Raw genomic sequence first — 14557 nt, forward strand, 5'->3', positions numbered from 1 at the left:
AATTATTATTTTTATTTTGTTTATTCAGAGCGAGAGACTAAGTGGTAATGCCCCCTTTTCATTGCAATGTTACTAATTTATAAATATGTAGTTTTATTTCCTCGGCTCTTGTAGGTTTATACAAAAGCCTTTTTCAAGGAAGTTTCTTTTGTGTACATGTTGAATGCTTGGGATGTACTATTTTGATTTAATGAACCATGGACATCAAGTTTGAATGTCAGAAAAAAATCTGTGCCTGCATAAAAATTTGTACCACTTGTCACTATTGTTTTAATGCTCGTCATATATTGTTTATGTCATTGGTGTACAATATCACCTGTAAATTTCCCTCTTTTTCTGGTCATACTCTGAGTGTTTATATTGTATTCGTTTATGGAAATATGTGGTTACTGCATTGCAAGTGAACCATGACTGGCGCTCTCATTCAGTGTCAGTGGTAGTACTCTTGCCTCTTAGTCAGAAAACTGTGCGTCCAAGCCCCACTGTAAGAGTTGAGTGCTACATTGTACGATGTTCTGGATGAGATGGTGAGCTGAGGCTCTCTTTGGCCAACATTTACCTGGGATCTTCCTGTGCCCTAATTGACTGCATTTCAAAGTGTAATTTAATGGCTGGAAAGTGCTGTAGGAATTTCTGAAGATGTGACATGAATTGTATAAATTCAAGTTCTTTTTCTCTTCCCTGACAGTCAAAATTTACAAGAAATCTTTTTTTTTACTGTATATTTGCACATTTTGTTCAAAAGGCATTTGAGCCAAGAAAAAGAGGGTGTTTACTTTTAAAAGCTATAACTATTTATTAGTACAGCTCACTCGTTGGCTTTCGTTGCTGCTATTTGTAAGCAAGCATTTGCTGACTCCTTTGAAATCTTGCAAATTTCACCTCTGCACTCAGACTTAGAATGGTGGATCTGCCAAAGAAGTAGAAAGAACCTCCATGATTTTTGTCAAACAAATTAATAATTAGTGTTCCAACAGCAAAGATCGGCACTCAAGAATGACACTGGTGAATTTTATTATGTATTTGCAACAGTGAAGAACACATTGCAAAGTCTGCTAGAATGTTTAGATTTATAGTTCATCGGAAATTATACTATTTTGAATTTCAACAAAGAGCTGAACCGTAGTCTGTTTTAATTTTACCTGGCGTATTATGTTTCGTGGCTTGTTAATAAAAAGGAAAATGGCTCAGCTCAGTGTTCTTACACCTGAGAAACATTTTATGATTTTAGTTCTGCTGTTTATCTCTATAATCAGGATAGTTTTTTTATATATGTCTCTCTACGCAGAGCTGTGTGAAGAAAGAGCGCTGGCTGCTCCAAAAAACCCTGCCGGTTTACCAAATTTTAGTCAGAGTGAATTTTTGTCATAATTTGAAATTCAGCTAGGTTAAATACCTATCTCGCGCACATCCCAACAGTTCCACCTTTCAAACCACATGGGAATATGGTATACGGAGTAATTACTAAATATTGTTGCAGATTTCATCATTTAAAATAATTAGATGTACAGCAGAATTCATTCAAAAAGACTGCTAGTTTTCCTTTTTAACGAGACATATTACCATCAGCATTTAATGATCTGCCTGACACATCACATTTCCCTGAGAGGATACTAGCTGGCGTGCTACACTGTAACATTGTTTCACAGCTTGAAAAGGCATCTATAATCAAGGCATATAGTCAACTATCAAAAAGAAGAACAGAATGAATTACTGAATCATGATCAAGAGGAGATTCCTTCACTGCTCCCCCATCCCCCATCCTTCCCAGTGGATTATGTTGGATCTATTCTAGTGGAGTCTGGCCATGGGCCATTGAACATTGATATTAATCTAAGCAAACTGACTGAAAGGCAGGATGTTTTTCATGTTCATTATTTCTTGATTTGTATCATTGTGATGCTGACCACCAAATATCACAGTGCGTAGCCTCATTTAACTACTAGTTTCCATTTATTTGGCTTTCCCCTTTCTAATATTGATCTTCAATATTTTGCCAATTGGTTTTGTACTAAAGATAGATGAATATATGGAAAAGTGACCACTTTTGTTGATAAGTTAATCTGTGAGAGGTGCACACTAGGCACTTACAAAATAAGACATAGACTCAGCCATTTTGATATTTAAATTTTAGGAAGTAGAATATGAAATATTTATCTGAAAATGGGTGGATGTATGTATATTCAGGGATGGTGAAACACTAGCTGCAGGAATTGGAGAACTTTTTGATGTATTCAAGAGTTCCTTCTTCCTCTCTTTCCCACTGAGTTTCCACAAAATTGCATTCATTTACCTTCCACCATGAATTCACAGGGAAGTAATCGTCAAACCTTTTAGTTGCTTTTTAGTTTCTTACGCACTTTTAAACTTAATGACTTTTGTAACCAAACAATCTTACACTATTGATATTCTTAATTAGTATCGGTAATGATGATCATTAAATTAACCAATTGTCGTAACAACCCATCTGGTTCACCATGTCCTTTAAGTAAGGAAGTCTGCCGTCCTTACCCGGTCTGGCAATGTGGTTGACTTTTAACTGTCCTCTGAAATGGCCTAGCAAGCCACTCCATTGCATCAAACCACTGCAAAAAAAACAGTACTAAGAGCAAAACCCAACCCAGTCAGTTGTGCAAAGACCTTCTCACTAACATCTGGGAGCTTGTGCCAAAATTGGGAGAACTGTCCCACAGACTAGTCAAGCAACAGCCTGACACGGTCATACTCAGAGAATCATACCTTTCAGCCAATGTCCCAGCCTCCTCCATCACCATCTCTGGGTATGTTCTGTTCTACCGGCAGGACAGACCCACCAGAGATGGCAGCACAGTGGTTTACAGTCAGGAGGGAGTACCCTGGGAGTTCTCAACATTGAATCCAGACCCCATGAAGTTCCATGACATCAGGTCAAACATGAGCAAGGAAACCTCTTGCTTATTACCACCTACCACCCTCCCTCAGCTGATGAGTCAGTATTCCTCCATGTTGAACACCACTTGGAAGAAGCAGTGAGAAGAGTAGGAGTACAGAATGTACTCTGGGTGGTGGAACTTTAATGTTCATCATCGAGAGTGGCTCAGTTGCGCCACTACTGACCAAGCTAGTGGAGTTGTGAAGGACATAGCTGCGAGACTGGGCCTGTGGTGGGTTGTGAGAGAACCAACATGAGGGAAAAGCCTACTTGCACTTGTCCTCACCAATCTACCTGTAGCAGATGCATCGGTCCGTGACAGTATTGGTAGAAATGATCACCGCACAATCCTTGTGGAGATGAAGACCTGTCTTCACACTGATGATATCCTCCATCGTGTTGTGTGACACCACCACTGTGCTAATTGGTACAGATTCAGAACCGATTTTGCAACTCTAAACTGGGCATCCATGAGTTGCTGTGAGCCATTAGCAGCAGCAGAATTGTATTCTACAATCTATAACCTCATGGCCCGGCATATCCCTCACTCTGCAAACACCATCAATCCAGGAGTTCAACCCTGGTTCAGTGAGGAATGTCAAAGAGCATGCCAGGAGCAGCACCAAGTGTAGATAAAATGAAGTGGCAAACGGGTGAAGCTGCAACACAGGACTACATGCATGCTAAACAGTGGAAGGAGTATACTTATAGACAGAGCTAAGCACTCCCACAATCAACAGACCAGATCAAATCTTTGCAGTCCTTCCAAATCCAATCGTGAATTGTGCTGGACAGTTATGGAACTAACAGAAGGAGGAGACTCCCTAAACATCCCCATCCTCAATGATGTTGAAGCCCAGCATGTGAGTGCAAAAGACAAGGCTGAAACGTTTGCAATCATTTTCAGCCAGAAGTACCGAGTAGATGATTCATCTTGGCCTCCTCCTGATGTCCCCACCATCACGGATACCCGTCTTCAGCCAATTCGATTCACTCCACGTGATATCAAGAAATGGCTGAAGGCACTGGATATAGCAAAGGCTATGGGCCCAGACAACGTCCCAGCTGCAGTGCTGAAGACCTTTGCTCCAGAATTAGCTGCGCCTCTCATCAAGCTGTTCCAGTACAGCTACAACACTGGCATCTACCTGACAAAGTGGAAAATTATCCAGGTATGCCCTGTCCACAAAAAGCAGGACGAACCACCTATTTGGTCGGGAGCAGTGTGAAGCAGACTGGGATCAGAGCGGTGTGAAGCAGGTTGGCAGCGGATGGAGCTATAATCTGAGAGTCTGAACCGCACAGGAGAAAATAGAAAAAATAATCGCGATGTGACATCATAGGACAAGGAGTCACTTGGGGTGAGTACACTGGTAAGCTTTTATTTAATCTAAGTAATCAACTATAAAGTAAGACTTGATAGATTAATTTTTATAAAAACTAAAGCTAATTTGATAATTTATCTTATTAAAATTTGTACTCAATCATTCAGATTGCGGGGATAAAGTTAAAATTAAGTAATAAAGAATAGTAAAACTAAAGTCTATATTTTTCAGTAAATTAAAATCTAGTGTTTCTAGATAATAAGAGTTAAGGAAAAACATTTCAGTTAACCACCCTCTCAAATAAAGTGATGTCAGCACAGGAGAAGCAGCTGATTGGTGAGTGGCGGATGAGCATTTATTTAAGCAGTAAGTTGAAGAGTCTGATAAATAGAAGCATGACAGGGCAGCTCGGGTTTTGGAGCTTGAGCAGCAGCTGTCATCACTGTAGCACTCCACGAGAATTAGATTTTAGTTGATCGCACGTTTATAGATGTGGTCACCCCGTAGCTGAAGGTACTCTAGGTAGAGAGCGAATGTGTGACCACCACGCAGTCAAGAAGGAGCAGGCCTGTAGTACAGGAGACCCCTGAGTGCATCATACTCTCCAACCCATATTCCATTCTGAATACTGGTGAGAATGATGGTTCATTTGTGGTGTGCAGCCAGAGCCTAGTCCGTGGCACCACAGCTGGCTCAGCTGTACGGGGGTGGGGGTGGGGGGTGGCGGGGGGGAAGGTGCAGGAGGAAGATTGGAAAAGCAATACTGATAGGCATTTCTGTGGCCACAGGTATGAATCCAGGATGGTATGTTGTCTCCCTGGTGCCCGGGTCAAGGATGTCACTGAGCTGCTGCAGAACACTCTGAGGGGGGAGGGTGAACAGTCAGTGGCTGTAGTCCATATTGGTACCCACGGCATAGGTAGAAAGAAGGATGAAGTCCTGCAGTCAGAGTTTAGTGAGCTAGGAAAGAAACTGGCAAACAGGACCTCAAAGCTGGTAATCTCCAGATTCCAGTACCACGTGCTAGTGAGTATAGAAATAGGAAGATAGAGCAGTTGAATGCATGGCTGGAGAGATGGTGCAGGAGGGACTGCTTGAGAGTCCTGGGACATTGGGACCTGTTCTGGGGGAGATGGGGGGATCTATACAGACCAGATGGGTTGAACAGAGCTGGGACCAATGTCTTTGCGGGCTGATTTGCGAGTACTACTGGAAAGGGTTTCAACTAACTGATGTGGCAAGATGTGGGAATCAGGAGGCAATATTAGAGAGGAAAATCAAGGTGCAAAAGAGAATCTGGAAAGACAGACGGCACTAGAGTAGGAAATGGTGGGGTCAGAATAAGAGGGAATGTAATGAGGCCTAAATTAGGTTTACGGTGCATGAATGCGCATAGTGTGGTAAATAAGATTAGTGAGCTGCAGGTACAGATAGCCATGTGGAAATATGATGATGAGTATCTCTTTGTTTGGTGAGGGGACAACTTCCTCCTTTTTTTCTAGCTGATTTTCACTTTATTTCCACAGTTTACATTGCTGATGGGAAAGTGACTTGCTTTTGGGAATCTTAGTATGGGAAGGTTAGTATGCAGGTACAACACGTAATTAGGAAAGCTAATAGAATGTTATCGTTTATTGCGAGGGGAATTGAATACAAAAGTAGGGAGGTTATGTTTCAGCTATACAGGGCATTGGTGAGACCACATCTGGAGTACTGTGTACAGTACTGGTCTCCGTATTTAAGGAAAGATATAAATGCATTGGAGGCAATACAAGAAGGTTTACTAGACTAATATCTGGAATGGGCAGGCTGTCTTACAAGGAAAGATTGGACAAGCTAGGCTTGTATCTGCTGGAATTTAGAAGAGTAAGAGAAGACTTGATTGAAACATATAAGATCCTGAGGGGTCTTGCCAGGGTGGATGTGGAAAGGATGTTTCCTCTTGTGGGAGAATCTAGAACTAGGTGTCACTGTTTAAAAATAAAGGGTCGCCCATTTAAGACAGAGATGAGGAGAAATTTTTTTCTCTCAGAGGGTTGAAAGTCTTTGGAATTCTCTTCCTCAAAAGGCGGTGGAAGCAGAGTCTTTGAATGTTTTTAAGGCAGAGGTATTTAGATTCTTGATAAGCAAGGTGGTGGAAGGTTATCGGGGTAGGTAGAAATGTGAAGTAATCAGTTCAGCCATGAACTTACTGAATGGCAGAGCAGGCTCGAAGGGCCGAGTGGCCTACTCCTGCTCCTAATTTGTACGTATGTGGCAATAATAGAGACCTAACTCAAAAATGGACAGGACTGGGTACTAAATATTCCTGGATACAAGGAAAGATAGGGAAGGGAAGAAAGGAGGAGGGGTAGCAGAATTGATTAAAGAGATCATTACAGTGCTGGAGAGAGAGAATGTCCTAGAGGAGTCAAGGGAAGAATCTATTTGGTTAGAACTAAGAAACAGTAAAGGTAGTCTTACATTACTGGGTGCATTCTATAGGCCATCAACTAGTTGGAAAGATATTGAAGAACAAATTTGCAAGGAAATTAGATAGGTGCAAGAATTATAGAGTAGTTATAATTGGGGACTTTAATTATCCTAATATAGACTGGGATAGCAATAGTGTAAAGGGCAGAGGGGCAAGAGTTTCTAGATTCAGAATTCTTCTACATTAGTATGTTTCCAGTCCAACAAGAAAGGAGGCATTGTTGGATCTGGTTCTTGGGAATGAGGTGGGCCAAGTGAAACAGGTGTCAGTAGGGGACCATTTAGGGGACAATGATCATAGTATCATAGATTAGGTTGGCTATGGAAAAGGACAAGTGGCAATCCAGAGTAATGGTCTGGCCCAGATAAATTGGAATCAAAGATTGACAGCAAAACTGTAACTGAAAAATGGGCTGCCTTTAAAGAGGAGATAGTTTGGGTACAGTCAAGGTACATTCCAAGAGGGGGAAAGGTAGGGCAAATAAATCCAGAGGTCCCTGGATGACGAAAGAGATGAAGAGTCAGATGAAGCAGAAAATGGGTGCATATGACAGATGTCAGGTGGATAATACAAGTGAGAGCCAGGTTGAATATAGAAAGCTCAGAGAGGAAGTGAAACAAACAAGAGAAGCAAAGAGAGAGTATGAGAAGAGACTGGTAGCTAATATATAAAGGGAATCCAAAAGTCTTCTGTAGGGATATAAATAGTAAAAAGGTGGTAAAAGAAGGAGTAGGGCTGATTAGAGAAGTAAAAGGGGATTTACGTGTGGAAACGGGGGGAATGGCTGAGGTACTAAATAAGGACTTTGCATCTGCCTTTACCAAGGAAGAAGATGCTACCCAGACCACTGTGAAAGAGGATGTAGTTGAGACACTGGATGGGCTAAAAATTGATAAAGATATTAGATAGGGTGGCTATACTTAAAGTTGTTAAGTCACCAGGACCAGATGAGATGCATTCAAGGATACTGAGGAAAGTAAGGATGGAAATTGTGGAGACACTGGCCATAATCTTCCAAACCTCCTTAGATACAGGGGTGGTTCCAGAGGATTGAAAAATTGCAAATATTACCCCTTATTCAAGAAAGGGTGTAAGGATGAGCCCAGCATCTACAGGCCATTCATTTTAACCTCAATGTTGGGAAAGCTTTTAGAAATGATAATTTGGGACAAAAATAACAGTCACTTGGACAAATGTGAATTAATTAAGGAAAACTAATTTGCTTGAGTTTTTTGATGAGGTAACAGAATTGATGAGGGTAATGCAGTTGATGTGGTGTACATGGACTTCCAAAAGGTATTTGATAAAGTGCCACGTCACAGCTTTGTCAGCAAAGTTAGAGCCCATAGAATAAAAGCGACAGTGGTAGCATGGATACGAAATTGGCTAAGTGACAGAAAACAGAGAGGAGTAGTGAACGGTTGTTTTTCAAACTGGTGGAAAGTAACAACAAGGTTTGGTTGGAAGAACTGGAGTTCCCCTTGGAGCAAAGGAGATTGAGGGGAGATCTGATAGAGGTGTACAAGATTATGGCAGGTTTACATATGGTAGACAAATAAAAGCTGCTCCCGTTAGCTGATGGTACAAGGGCTTGGGGACACATTTAAGAATTCTGGTAAGTGATGCTGTGGGGAATGTGAGGAAGAACTTTTTTACGCAGTGAGTGGTAAGGACCTGGATCTTACTGCCTACAAGGGTGGTGAAAGGAGAGACAATCAATGGTTTCAAAAGGAAATTGGATGAGCACTTGAAGGAAATAAACGCTGGGTTACAGGGATGGAGTGGGGCAATGGGACTAATTTTATTCCTCTACAGAGAGCCAGCATGGACTTGATGGGCTTAATGGCCTCCTGTGTCGTAAATGACTCTATGGCATAGGCAGGTCGGTAAACTGGGCAGAAAAGTGGCAGATTAAATTTAATGCAGAGAAGTGTGAAGTGATTCATTATACTAGGAAGAACGAGGTGAGGCAATATAAAGGGTACAATTCTGAAGAAGGTGCAGGAGCAGAAGGACCTGGGAGAATTTGTGCACAAATCATTGAAGGTTTCACGGCAGGTTGACAAAGCAGTTAATAACAGGATCCTGGGCTTTTTAAATAGGGGCATCAAGTACAAAAGCAAAGAAGTTATGCTAAGTCTGTATAAAACACTGGTCCTGCCTCAACTGGAGTACTTTGTCCAGTTCTGGGCACCATAGTTTAGGAGGCATGTTAAGGCATTAGAAAGGGTGCAGAAAAGGTACACAAGAATAGTTTTGGGGATGAGGAACTTCAGTTACATGGATAGATTGGAGAAGAGGAGGTTAAGGTGGAAGGATGGAGAACTGAGGACAGCGATATGCACTACCTGAGAGTGTGAGGGATGTAGATTCAATCATGACTTTGAAAAGAGAATTGAACACAATTATCTGAAGAGAAAGGTTTTGCAGGGCTATGGGGAAAAGGTGGAGGGGTGTGACTGGGTGAGCTACTCTTGTAGAGAGCTGACACTGACACAGCAGACCAAATGGCCTCCTGCTGTGCTGTAACCATTCTGTGATTCCACTGCCCTATCAGTCTATTTTCAGTCATCAGCAAAGTGATCAAATGTGTCTTCAACAGCTTTATCAGGCAGTACTTAACAGTAACCAGACCTCATTACAGCCTTGGTCCAAACATGGACTAAAGAGCTGAATTCCAGAGGTGAGCTACGAGTGACTGCCCTTAATATCAAGGCAGCATGTGATCGAATGTGGCATCAAAATTGAAGTCAGTGGGAATCAAAGGAAACCTTTCAACTGGTTGGAGTCATACCTAGCACAAAGGAAGATCGTTGTGGTTGTTAGAAGCCAATCATCTCAGTCCAAGGACATCGCTGAATGAGTTCCTCAGGGCAGTGTCCTAGACCTGGCAATCTTTAGCTGCTTCATCAATGACTTTCCCTCCATCTTAAGGTGAGAATTGAGGATGTTTGCTGATGATTTCAGTGCTCAGTTCCATTCGCAACTCCTCAGAAACTGAAGCATGCGTGCAGCAAAACCTGAATGGCATTTAGGCTTGGGCTTATAAGTGGCAAGTTACATTCGCGCCACACAAGTGCCAGGCAATGACCATCTCCAACAAGACAGAATCTAACCATCTCCCCTTGAGATTCAGTGGCATTACCATCACTGAATCCCCTACTATCAACATCCTGGGTGTCACCATTGACCAGAAACTGAACTGGACCAGCCACAGAAGTAATATGGCGACAAAAGTACATAAGAGGCGGGGAATTCTGCGACAAGTGACCATCTACAAGGGACAAGCCAGGACCATGATGGAATATTCTCCACTTGCCTGCATGAGTGAAGCTCCAACATTCAAGAAGCTCGACACCATCCAGGACAAAGTAGCCCCCTTGATTGGCACCCCTTTCACAACCTTAAGCATTAACTCCCTCAGCCACCGGCACACCATGGCTAGAGTGTGTTCCATCTACAAGATGCAATGTAGCTACTCACCAAGGCTGCTTTGACAGCACCTTCCAAACCCGCAACTTCTACCACCTAGAAGAACAAGGGCAGTCGGTGCATTCAAACACCATCACCTGCAAGTTCCCCTCTATGGACATCCTGACTTGGAACTATATCACCATTCTTTCACTGTTACTGGGTCAAAATGCTGGATCCCCCTACCTAACAGCACTATGGGTGTACCTGCAGCACATGGACCACAGGGGTACAATAGGGCAGCTCACCATCGCCTTTTCATGGGCAATTAGCGATGGGCAATAAATGCTGTCCTTGCCAGCGACGCCCGCATCCCGTGACAAATTTTAAAAATTGGGATAGCTTGTTGAAGTACTTGTCTGCAGCAAGTTACATAGTGGCTGTCCTCTAGGTGAATACATATTCCCTAGTCAACCTAATATAAGAACATTGTAAATTGAAAATTCTTTTGGAATCACACTGAACAGAAATGCCCACTGATCAGGTTTTCATTTAAGTGGTCAACAATTACTTATAAAAGATGATATGGAAAGGCTGAGTATTTTTCCTGATCCTGAATGAGAGATGGCATACTTTATTTTTAAAGTCATTTTATGGTTATTCTATAAAGCTTAACTAATGTTAGTATTCAATGAAATGAGTGTAGAACAAGTTTGTACAGTGTAAGCTCTGCACTCACCTGGAAATGAGACGCATCAGTCACTCCTGAGGAGGGGCAACCTTACAGCTTCATGGCGTTTCCATTCAGCCTCATGATGCTGTGTGATGGCTTTTCAATAGGGTTATTGAAAGTTTCAGTTTGTTGTAAAGTCAGTAAGCTCCTCTCTCTAAAGCTAGACTCCAGAAATACTACCATTCAGGTGAACTGATAAGTAGTTCAGTCTGGCTAGATTAAACAGGATGCATGCATTAAGGTAATCATAAAAGTCTACTGTTTACAAATATATTTGACATTTCTATCCCCACTATTGAAGGATTAATGGATAAATGGTGTGTCACTGAGCAATACAGATTAGGCGAAATTTTGCCATTGTAAATCATGATGTCAATGGGAGTGCTTTGGGGAAACAAATGTGCAATCTTTGACAGAATTCTATCAGATACCATTTAAAAATTAATTTCTGATTTGTGCTGTAAAGATAACTGCTGATGCAGTTGTTAGCTTGCATGTGGCTTGCTTTTATTTTATTAGAATTAGAATTAGAACATTACAGCGCAGTACAGGCCCTTCGGCCCTCGATGTTGCGCCGATCATCTGACCTACACTATTCCATTTTCATCCATATGTCTATCCAATGACCACTTAAATGCCCTTAAAGTTGGCGAGTCTACTACTGTTACAGGCAGGGCGTTCCACGCCCCTACTACTCTCTGCGTAAAGAAACTACCTCTGACATCTGTCCTATATCTTTCACCCCTCAACTTAAAGCTATGTCCCCTCTTATTAGATATTGTATGTTCTAACATTATGCTCTTTTCAGGCACAAGACCCTCAGGTGCTGGAACAACTGTCCAAAAACATCACCCGTATGGGCCTGACTAACTTCACCCTCAACTACCTCAGGGTAAGATCAGTAAACTACAGATCCATTTGATAAATACCAAAATAAAAATCATTTTCAGTGTCAAATCTGTGGGTCTTCATCTATTATCTTCATTTGAAAGATGATTACAAAATCTAAAAGGTGGGTAATCAGCTTATTTATGCAATGAAGATGGAACTAACAGATAGAAGTATGTATAAATTGGTGGGGGGAAAGCACATGTTAATTTTACAGTGAGGGCAATATTTTTACTTGCATTATTTTTGTTTGTTCTAAATGTGTTTCTGATCATTTAAAATAATGTACTTCAGAATTTTGTATTGCATGGAATATTATATTTCTTAAAACAAATTATTGAAAAAAGCTATAAACTAATAGCAATGTATTAGCGCAGCACTTTTAGCAGGGTCATTTATTTGGATTTTTTTTGTGTTCACATTTATATCTTGCTCAAAGTTATATTATACATAGTGTTAAGTCACTGAATTTATGTTGAGTGTATGTATTTGTACTAACAAACCAGATCTGACAATTCATTATGAACATTGTTTACATCTAACTGATCATTACATTGTCCATAATCAATCTGAACATTAAATTATGACTTTTAAAGCAATAGCTGTAAATGAAATGCGATCTTTAATTGAATAATTTGAATAGGAAAACATATAAATTTGCTATTTTTGAAGAGGTGAGGAGAGAGGGCTGGATTTCTCTTGGCCGTACCACCTGAAATCCCAGACAAGGAGAGGGTGACTGGAGTGGGGAGGCCTACTGATGGATCCTGGCCCTGGAAAACAGTGCCTGAAATTTTCCTTTTTTGCCCCACCCAAGCAGGGAACTTGATTGCCTGACCTTTTACAGTGGGGAAGCTGTAGCGAGGGTAATTTCCTTGTCTTGCTGCCACAGTACTGCTGACCCCAGGTAAGTTCAATACAGGGGTGGCAGCAGGAAGACAGTTGATGACCATGATCGAGGAAGAAAGCCTGAGAGTAGCCAACTCTCCCTCTCTTCTGATCCCAAGACTCCAATAACATTCATGCAGCCTCATTCTGAGCCTGTTACAAATTTTAAAAGATTGCGCTTTTGCCACTGCAGTAGGTGTTCCACTACAACACTGCCAGTTGTCACTACCTGGCAGCAGCAGGCTCCTTCTGTGTGACTTACACCAGGAACCTACCCTGAATCTTTAATTCGGCCCAATTGCAGCAGCGGGTGCAAGTCTTTCCTCCAGCATCAGAACCACCTGGAGGAAAAGTCAGACCATATTCTCTACCTTAGGCTGGTGGTCTAGATTTTCCACTGTTGACCACCCATAGTAGTGGCATTAAATCAAGAAGCAAGTTGTGGAAAATATATACCCTCCCAATGGAAATCTATTGACTTTATGCCATGGTGTAGTTTCCAGGAGGAAGGGAGCAGCTACGTAGGAAGTTTCCACCTCAAATAGGTGGCAGCTTTAATTTAATAATGTAAAATCAGAGTCCGACATTGCTGGGAATCATCTGTGGTGGTAGCTTACCTAAAGGGCACAGATAAGTAACTTAAATCTTTAATAGTAAAGTCATTTTTGACCATTTCGGTATTTTTTTCTGTGGCACTTCTCATGAGCCTTTGTGCCAATTGTTCAATTTTGTTTTGCCCCCCAGCACCATTACTGCAACCAGTGGGTTTCTCAATGGGAATTCCCCTATCTGAGGTGTTTGGAAAAAGAAGAAGAGGATCTACAGAGGGATGCCAGGCAGGTCAGGCTGCACAAGAGGTGCTTTGTGCCCACCTGTCAGGGTTCTGACACCTGCATCTGCAGATAAATTGTGAACATAAATTACTTTGATAGATAGTTAGTGCATCTGGAGGCCCCATTTCCTAAAGGATGCTAGGATAGTAGTCCCAGTGGCACCGCTAAGCTATGTGAATGCCGAATTACCATTCTCAGAAGCATTACAGCCAATGTGTCATGCTTTCAATGGCCCTGCATAAAAGGGAGACATGCCAGAGTGATCAGCAGCCAGCACACCCAGGTTGGCCACATCTGCTAAGATGCCACCAACCATATCTGCAAGCCCTGACACACCTGTATGTTAATGACTGTGAAAACTTGTCTCTACTGGGCAGATAATGAGTTGTGTCTGTCACGCAAAGAGATAGAAGTAATGCAACAGTTTTATGAAGTTCTGGTTCGACTGTATCTGGAGTAATCACATTCAGTTCTCGGTACTGCACCTTAGGAAGGATATATTGGTCTTGGTGGGGGTGCCGCACAGATTAACCAGACTAATACTGAGGCTAAAAGGGTTAAATTATAAGGACAAGTTTGGTGGTACAGGTTGTATTCTTTGAGTACTATTAGAAGTTTAAGGGGTTATCTAATTGAGGTGTTTAAAATGATTAAAAGAAGTGGTAGGGTAGATAGAAACAATTTCCTCTGGTGAGGCAGTCCAGAACAAGGGAGTATAACCTTAAAAGTAGAGTTTGTTATGGACATTAGGGTTGATGTCAGGAAGCACTTCTTCACACAATGGGTAGTGGATGTCTATGGCTTTCTTCTCCCAAAAGCTGTTGAGGCTTGGTCAATTGAAAAATTTAAAATTTGAAAACTGATAATCAGAAATTTAGGCAAGGGTATTAAGGGATATGGAATTGTGGTCCACATATTCTGACACTCATCCTTAATTCTCTTTAAATTTCTCTTGTGCACATTTCCACTCCTGCCATTAGTGTGTTCTCTTCACTCATCCAAATGTGCACCTGAAGCTAAAGAAATCAACTAACCTCAGAACTTGATTGTAGACAGCACACATCTATTTGAGTCTGTCTGAAACTTGTCAATAAC

General features: G+C 41.6%; 1 protein-coding gene across 6 annotated transcripts in view; it reads left to right on the top strand.

Annotated features, from left to right (window-relative positions):
- Positions 1 to 14557, top strand: part of LOC137373065 (LIM domain-binding protein 2) — a 586094-nt gene that overhangs the window by 486380 nt on the left and 85157 nt on the right. For 3 of the 6 annotated variants that reach the window (XM_068037899.1, XM_068037889.1, XM_068037878.1), the window contains 2 exons: positions 11662 to 11745; positions 13374 to 13469. In XM_068037899.1, coding sequence (XP_067894000.1) covers positions 11662 to 11745; positions 13374 to 13469 — 180 coding nt within the window. The remainder of the gene's footprint in view (positions 1 to 11661; positions 11746 to 13373; positions 13470 to 14557) is intronic. The other 3 variants (XM_068037868.1, XM_068037908.1, XM_068037919.1) reach the window with 1 other exon arrangement.

Source organism: Heterodontus francisci, chromosome 1 (assembly GCF_036365525.1).
Source record: "Heterodontus francisci isolate sHetFra1 chromosome 1, sHetFra1.hap1, whole genome shotgun sequence".
Classification (NCBI taxonomy): Eukaryota; Metazoa; Chordata; class Chondrichthyes; order Heterodontiformes; family Heterodontidae; genus Heterodontus; species Heterodontus francisci.